At 50.9% G+C, this 8,218-nt stretch overlaps 1 protein-coding gene across 4 annotated transcripts in view; it reads left to right on the forward strand.

Moving 5' to 3' along the window:
• The window catches only part of MAST3 (microtubule associated serine/threonine kinase 3), a 96,583-nt gene extending 93,843 nt beyond the window's left edge, over positions 1-2,740 (forward strand). For 3 of the 4 annotated variants that reach the window (XM_029050400.2, XM_029050398.2, XM_029050399.2), the window contains 2 exons: positions 765-946; positions 1,294-2,740. In XM_029050400.2, coding sequence (XP_028906233.1) covers positions 765-946; positions 1,294-2,561 — 1,450 coding nt within the window. In that variant the 3' untranslated portion in view covers positions 2,562-2,740. The remainder of the gene's footprint in view (positions 1-764; positions 947-1,293) is intronic. The other variant, XM_029050401.2, reaches the window with a different exon arrangement.
• Positions 2,741-8,218: the final 5,478 nt, after the last annotated feature.

Here is an 8,218-nt window from a genome sequence, read left to right on the forward strand (position 1 = left end):
TAGTCCCTCGAGTGATCTTCCTAACAGTGGTTCTTGCTTGATATTGCTGGGTGCGCGCCTCAGTTCCGTTTGCAGAGCTGGCCCTGTGCAGCATGCCTGAGCAAGGCGACTTTTTCCTGGAATTCCTGAAAATTTAACTTGGACTCTTTCCCCGGTTTTGCAAGCGCAGAGCCCTGTGGCATTGAGACTTATTGCCCAGTTGTGGAACTAATTCTCGAGCCGGCGGGAAAGCACAGACTGGACGTTTGTTCTAATACCCCCGCTTTGGCCATAATGCGTGTTTTCACTTTGCGTTTTGGCTAGACCATCGGTGGGGGGTTTAGGGCAGGTTCTCCTGACAACGTGAGCCTGTTTGGGTGCAGCATGCCGTGGTGTCGGAAGACTCAATCAATGAATGGTATTTATTGAGAGCTTACTGTGTGCAGAACACTGTCCTAAGCACCTGGGAGAGGACAACACAAATAAGCGTTGGTAGGCACGACCCCCACCCAGTTTGTACGCTTGCCTCCACCCTCGAGACCAGCGAGTACCCCAGCCCGGATTTTACTTAACCCAGGGCTTTGCGAGATGACCCCCACTTCTCCCCCTGCCACACGTACGTTAAAGGAGAAGGATTGAAAAGAGAGATGATGTTGTTGGTACAGTGTGGCACCAAGCGAGCACTGGATAGATACCTTTGACTGATTGATTGATTGGCACACCCTGCCACGAGATTAACTGTGAACTGTTGGTGTTTTTTGTATGTGTGTTTCCTTTGTGCAAAGGAGGAAATGCCTTTTCAAAAAGATCTCCAAGCAATCGACTGTCCTGCATGCTAGCCGCAGCTTCTCCTCCGGGCTCCACCATTCCCTGTCTTCCAGTGAGAGTCTTCCCGGATCCCCTACACACAGTCTGTCTCCGGGGCCCGGCACTCCCTGTCGAAGCCCCGCTCCTGACCTCCCACCTGGTAGGAGGCGACTTTGTTTCATTCCCCCAGCTCAAGTCTGCACCAGCTCTTCCTGGGGCTAGAGCGGGAGAGTGGAATAGCCTCCTCAGCCCTCAGGGCCTTCTTTGGGCCCTGGGAAGGGCCACACTCCTTCTCTCCCCCGCCCCCTCTCCCCCCCTCACAACATTGGCCTTCTTGGTGTTGGGGCGGGGGGTGGCTCAAGGGGTCAGGAGTTGGGGTCAGGACTCTTCCCTGGAAAGGAAGGGGGGAGGGCGGAGAACATGTGGCCTCCTAAGAAGGCAGTAGGCCGGTAGAGTTGGATCTTCGATTATACTGACCCGTAGCCTCTCCTCGTGTTTTGGTGACAGATGCTGCCTCTCCCCAGAGTACCTCCCCGTCCTCCAGCACCCCCACCTCCCCTGCAGGACACATCCGCCCCAGCTCGCTGCACGGGCTGGCACCAAAGCTCAGCGGTCAGCGGTACAAAGTGGGCCGGCGCAAATCCACGAGCAGCATCCCTCCCTCTCCGCTGGCCTGCACGCCTTCCCCAGGACCCCAGCCTCCCTCACCCCAGAGGTCCCCCTCCCCCTTGCCAGGCTACCCCAAAACCCTCCATGCCCTCCAGGGCAAGACCCTGTCGCCGCCCACCATCGTCCGGCAGGCGGCCCGCCCCCGGAGCGCGGAGGCCCCCAGGTCTCCTCTCCTGAAACGGGTGCAGTCGGCCGAGAAGCTCGCTACGTATTTGGCGGAGAAGAAGAGCCTGGGTAGCCGGAAATGCCTCACCCTGGAAATGCCCTCAGGAGCCGGTGCCTACCCCGAGGACCCGGAGGCGCAAACGTCCCCCGGGGCCGGGAGCGTCGGGCCCGGAGAGCACCCCGGCCGGGCCGCCTACGCGGGAACCCCGAGCCGGGGGCGAGACTGGGCTGGAGAGAGGCACGAGCGGGACCGGGAGGTGGTGGTCATGCGGCGGCTGAACCTCTCAGAGCGCCGAGACTCATTCAAGAAACAGGAAGCGGTACAGGAGGTGAGCTTCGATGAGCCCGAGCTCCCGGCTCTGGGAAACGACGAGGGCCCGAAGGCCGAGACAGAGCAGGAGAGCGACCTGGGCTGGTGGAGGCAGCCGGCCCGTCGCGGCTCCTGGGTGGAGTCCAGGACATGTCTGAGCACCCGAGTGGGACTCAGTCAATCCTCAGAGCGTCTCCCCCAGGAGCAGAAGCCCCCGCCCGTGCCCCAGATTGCCGTGCAGGGCTCCGAAAGCGATGAGCCAGAGCCCACCCAGGCCGAGTGGGAGTGCCAGGGCTCTTACTCCCCACCCCACCGGCTGATGGCCAAGGTCTATATTGAGCAGACAGATGGGACAAAGGCAGTAGAATACAAGAGCCTCTCATCCCAGTGGCGAGACAGCAGGGAGACAAGGGACTTCTGTGCAGGGCAGGATCCTTCCCCAGCAGGAGCCCCTCGGCCCGGGGCAGGCAAAGAACTGCAGGCGGCCAAGTCGTTCCCCAGCGTGCAGGCGGCGGCGGCGGCGGCGGCGGCGGCGGCGGGAAGCCAGGAACGGGTGAGACCCGGCTCTCGGACACTCGGAAAAAGCGAAGCGGAAGCGGCCGGGCAGGCTCAGAGGAAAAAGGATGAGTGATGCCGGAAGGGGAAAGGGGGCCCCGGGGAAGATTGCTCAAGGGAGGAGCACCTGTCAGAGCTCTGCCGTCTCGCCACCGGGACTCGGCTGGAACATTCATGCGGCTCAGCGCCCCCCTCCGCCCCCCCCCCCCCCCCCCAAATGCCCATCTCCATCTCTAATAAAAAGTTGAGCTAATGCATTGTCTTACGGTGTAGCATGGATGTCGTGAAACCCGCTGCCACCTTCTGAAAACAGTGAATCTTAGGAGCGGGTCTTTTGTTCATCTGAGTGGAGGGTGGGGGCGGGGGGCAGAGGGCTTTGGTTTTTCAAAGAAACACCAAGCCTGCGGGAAAGAAAACATTAAGACTCTCTTGGACAGAAAAAAAAAAGAGCTTTTTTACTAACTGGAAAGAAGCCCTCTTATTTTTGTAGTACGTGGAAGCCATTGTGCGGGAATGAGATTTCTCCTATGGACCTAGGACTTTGTAAATAGGAGCAGAGGAAAATCCTTACAACTAATTTATTACTTTTATAAGCTAAGTGCAGCAGCCTCCCCCAAAGGATTCTCTCAGCCAAAGCGAGCTTCTAGGAGCACTGGATTCCACTTTTCCTACAGCGCTTTGTATTCAGCTAAGAATGAAGCACTTCAGAGATGAACTGTGCATCGTTCTTTAAACAGTTCCACGGTCCACTAATTTGGACCCGATTAGATTTCCAGTGTTAAGCACAAAGGGGGCCAGTGAGAGCACAGCTGCTTGGAACAGGCTTGGAACGGGCAAGTTGATTCCTGGGACATGGCCGTGTGCGTATGTGTGTGCGCGCGTGCTTAGGCGTACACACATGCGGAAAATTTTGGGCAACGGTCGGTCGAGAGGGACTTTTCTAGAGACAAAAGCAGAACTCCACCCCTTGCCCCCACGCCCACCCTGCCTTCCCCCCAGTGGAGCTGGGAGCATTTGGAACTTGGAAATAGATGCTCTGGTCTGCAGGCTGAGAGAGCAGCTGCATGTCTCAGAGGAAGTGAACACCACCTCTCCATTGCTCCAAGGCAGTACAGCCGCCTAAGGAGAGGAATCCAGACAAACTCCCAACTTGTACCCTAGATTTCTCCTCTTTTCCTCAGCCCCAAGTCACGCGTATATTCCCAGCCTGATACGCAGTAAGAATTACTAGAAACAGAGTCACTCTATCTCAACCACATTAAAATATGTGCTTTTCAAGGGCCAAGTGGCTTGTTTCCCCTCCCTGGCCTGGGAGCGTCTGGAGCAGTTTGAAGGGGAAATTACAATAACTCTTTTTTTTTCCTCTACTCCTTCCTCTTTTCCCCATTAGTTGGCAGTTTGATGGAAAAGTAAAAGTCACAACTTGGAGAGCCCCAGGGACCCCCGGCTGCAGTGTATCTCAGTGGAAATGGGAATTGATGCAAGTGACTTTGTTCTTCCTTCTCCCTCCCTTGACATTTATCTGGGCTTTACCTCAGAGCCGGTCTTTCACTGGGACACACCTGCAAGTGCTGGCATCCCAAATATTCATCCTTGCCCATTTTCCAATCTACAGTGCATGGAGTTTCCATTTCCTTGACAAACTGCTGATTTTGTATCCCATTAGGCCTGAAAGGTACAAGCTGTCTTAAAAACAGGGTCTTCTTTTGGGGGTTCTTTTTTTGGGTTGGTTTTTTTTGTTTTTTGGGGGGTTGTTTTTTTTTTATTTTGAATGTAGACAGGCAGGAGAACCAGGACCTCTGGACTAAGCTCCCTCTGGACTGTGAGCTCGTTGTAGGCAGGGAATGTGACTATTGTAGTATTGTACTCTCCCAAACGCTTAGTATAGTGCTCTGCACGCAGTAAGTGTTCAATAAATACGATTGACTGACTGGCCTGTTAAAGGTTGATACTAAAATACATGCAGGAGGGAGGAAGATTGGTAGAGGGTCACCCTGCCACACCCACTACCAACCAGCTGTTCAGAGACTCCACAGCTCCAGTCTCTGGAGCCAGTGTTGCTGAAAAATATTACCTTACCTTACCTTCCCCCCAACAGGGTGAGAACCATCAGATGAGTTCCAGGACCTTTATTCAGGGAGAAAAAAAAAAAGCCCTGGAGAAAAGTATCTGAGCTCAAAAAATAAAAAAAATCCCTGTGGCAATGGGACTATGGGTCAAGGCTGGGCTACTATAATGCAGTACAAATTAGCCTCCACATTTGGGGGTGGGGGAGTTAGTAATTTTCTACCTGAGGAACAGGTTTTCTCTTAATCTCTACATTTATCCCCACTTCTTGCTTACTTTGCTTCATAATGATTTGGCCGTGGGGGGTTTTGGAGGTGGGAGGGAGGGAGGTGTTGCTTGGGTTAATGCACCTCATACTCTGGACTGTTAATTCATTGCAAGCCTGACTGCCTGGTTCCTTCTTAGCTGTGTAGGAAAGGCACCCCGAGGTTGGCGAGCTTTGTGTGCCAAGTGGGATTTGGTTCACTTCTGAAAATCTCCCCTCAAAGTAGTCTTTGGAAACTGTACATAGTCCTCCTTCCATCTGCATCTGGACAAGTGATACCTGGCCAGGCTGGTGGGGGAAAGGTCTCCTTTGGACTTGGGTTACCCTGAAGTTTGGGATGGGAGATTTTGGTCAAAAGACTGCTTGTGCTCTCTCTCGCTCTGTCTCTCTCTCTCAAGCCTTGTTTTGAGGCTTTTTGAGTAGAAGAAGAATTATTGATTGGTCCATTTGGGAGCCTCTTGACTATCTCTTTGCCTTAGCCAGAGTGGCATTTTCAGGTCTCTCCTGGGCTCTGCCCGTTGCCCAACCTGATTAACTTGTATCTACCCCAGTGCTTAGTACAGTGCCTGGCACATAGTAAGCACTTAACAAATGCCATAAAAAAAATTGACCATGCCAAGTCATGGCAAGAAGCGAAATTGAGGGTGGGGCTGGGGGGAACTCAGCCCTGATACAGGTGGGCTAAAGCCTTCTGACATTTTCAAATAGAGATTACTTTAGCTCGGTAGGATTGTGCCTCCTCTTCTAAAGACATGGGTCTCCAAGGTTATTTGTGGAGCTGTCTGATTGCTACTTCCAGGAGGACATGAACATTATGTCTCTAGAGTGCCCCTTCTTTGGTCTATTGTCAAAGGAAAGGTCCTCTTATCAGAGACATTTGGCCCTATATGTTCAGAACCAGACTACTGGGAATGTTCAGCAAATGAAATTGCTGAAATAATTCCGCTGGCCAAATACACTTTCTGTGCAATTTTAGCTCTATTTAGCTCTATTTTAGCTCTATTTTAGCTCTATTTCCCCCAGTGAAAGTGGACACAAGTAACGGGCTGGGTTGGACATTTGCTCTGTCTCCACTGATTATCGGGGACTTGGCTTTCAGAGTGCCATTTGCTCTTATCTTTTAAGGTCCTAGTTGTCTCATGTTTTGGTGGTTAGAGTGGAACAAACAAACACAGAAGTTTGTGGATTTGTTACCGTGGGTTCACCGTAGGTCTCCTACGTGCCCAAAGAAAGAACTTTTCTCCGCTCACTAGGAAGAGGCCGGAGGGCCCAGCAAGAGGCACCCTCTACCCTCTGACCACTCTCCCCCCCCCCCCCGTGTTGCCCCCACCCCCACAAACCTCCCTGGCCTTTCCTCTATTTCTTGATTTGGAGACAGGAAGACTGTGTGTGTACAATGTCTGTCGCCTGATATATGCTTGCTGCGTAAATAGAGTAGATAGAAATGTGCACTTTGAGCTGTGGGTCTTGTGTACTCTCGACGCTCCCCGTTAACGCTTTAGTAGTGGGATCAGAGTCAGAGTGGAGTGTTGTAGTTGGAGACTTTTGAGAGAAAAACCCACAGACCAGTTTCAGGTTTCTGCACTAGCAGATAACGGGTGGCCTGGTGGATAGGGCACGGGCTCAGGAATCAGAGGACCTCGGTTCTAATCCCGGCTCCGCTACTTGCCTGCTGTGTGACCTTGGGGAAATCACTCAACTTCTCTGGCCCTCAATTACCTCATCTGTAAAATGGGGAGAAAATGCCTGTTTTCCCTCCCTCTTAGAGTGTGAGACAAGGACAGGGAATGGGTTCGGATCTGCTTATAGTGTATCTGCCCCAGTGCCTAGAACAGTATTTTGCACATAGTATGCACTTGGCAAATATCTCAGTTAGTAGTATTATAATCTGATTGTTTGGCCTAAAGTTATTCCTTGGCCTCAGTTAGCCCGATATTTCAAACTGCAGAACACTTTTCACCTATGCATAGCTGTCTTTCCAAATCACCCCACTTAATAGTTCCCTTAGGGGCTACTTACAGGGCACAGCACTATTAATAATAATAATTGTGGTATTTGTTAAAGCACTTACTTATGTGCCGTGCCTTGCCCTAAGGGAGTGCTGGGGTTAATACAGTACGGGCAGATCTGTGACAGCTCCTGTCCCACAGGGTGCTCACAATCTAAGTGGGGGAGAACAGCTATCGAATCCCCATTTTACAGATGAAGCCGAGGCACAGAGCAGTGAGGTGACTTGCCCAAGGTCCCACAACAGGCAAATGGCAGAGCCGGGATTAGAATCCAGGTCCTTGGACTCCTGGGCCCCGCTGCTTGCATCATGTGTGCAGCAGTGCTCCTTAAAATGATTAGGAAAGCTTGTCCTGCTTGGGGTTTTTAACAAGAAAACTCAAATGAGCAGCATCAGCAACAACCACGAAATCTGCAGTCGGACAGTAGCGAGTGATCCTGTTTCCAGCCTTGTCTTGGATTTGGGGACAAGAATATTCATCCTCAAAACTGAAAATGACATTGGCATTTTGTGTAGCTAGTGGTGTAGGGTTTTTGGTGCTGTCTGTGGTGCAAGCAGTTTCCTTTCAGGGACTTTCTGGTGCTTAACTTTGAATGTGTGTGCAATCCTGCTAGTATAAAACCAGTTTATGAATTTGTCCTTTTATCCACTTTAAAAAAAAAAAACTCCATGTGAAGCTTTTTTAAAAAGGCAAATTGAATTAGGTGTGGTTTGACTTCCAAAGATAGTTTACACCAGGAGTATACTTTGGCCGTGACACTGGTTCATTTTTTATCTTAGAAATAGAGAAACTAAATTGCAAGAAGCTCTTGTGTTCTGAGCAGCCCTCTTTTGCATTTTGAGTCGTGAGGACCACAATGCCGTTATCGGCTGTTCCCTGAACTGTTCTAAGGATGAGCAGGTATCTTATTTTTACAGTGGTGATATTGTAGAGCGAGGCCAGCAAGATTGCTGCTGGATCCCATCAGACCGTCTTTTGTTCAGGGACTCCTGTGTTTCTGAACCCAAGTTTCGAGGAGAGAGAGGGAAATGTGTAGATAGTGTTCAGACCTCTTGTTAACAGAAGTTACCTTTTAAAGTATATACACGGTAGCCACAAGGGTCTAATCATATGCATGGTTTCATGATCTAGTAAATGTGTCTTTTGAAAGGCAAGCACATTATTAGTTGTCTAAATCTGGAGGGGACAGGAGGGATGATTATTTTTGGAGGAGAGTCCTTCTAAAAGCCCTCGGAGCTGATCGTCTGGACTCTACAAATCCAGAAAAAAATGATGTGGGGCAAAATCTGTAACTATCTTTTAAAACAAAAAAAGATTAGAATTTTAAGGTAATTACCTGAGATAGTATTTGTCTGTCAGGAAACATTTCATATTGTGGCTTTTAGTGGAAAA

The sequence above is a fragment of the Ornithorhynchus anatinus genome, chromosome X1 (genome assembly GCF_004115215.2).
Source record: "Ornithorhynchus anatinus isolate Pmale09 chromosome X1, mOrnAna1.pri.v4, whole genome shotgun sequence".
Taxonomy (NCBI): domain Eukaryota; kingdom Metazoa; phylum Chordata; class Mammalia; order Monotremata; family Ornithorhynchidae; genus Ornithorhynchus; species Ornithorhynchus anatinus.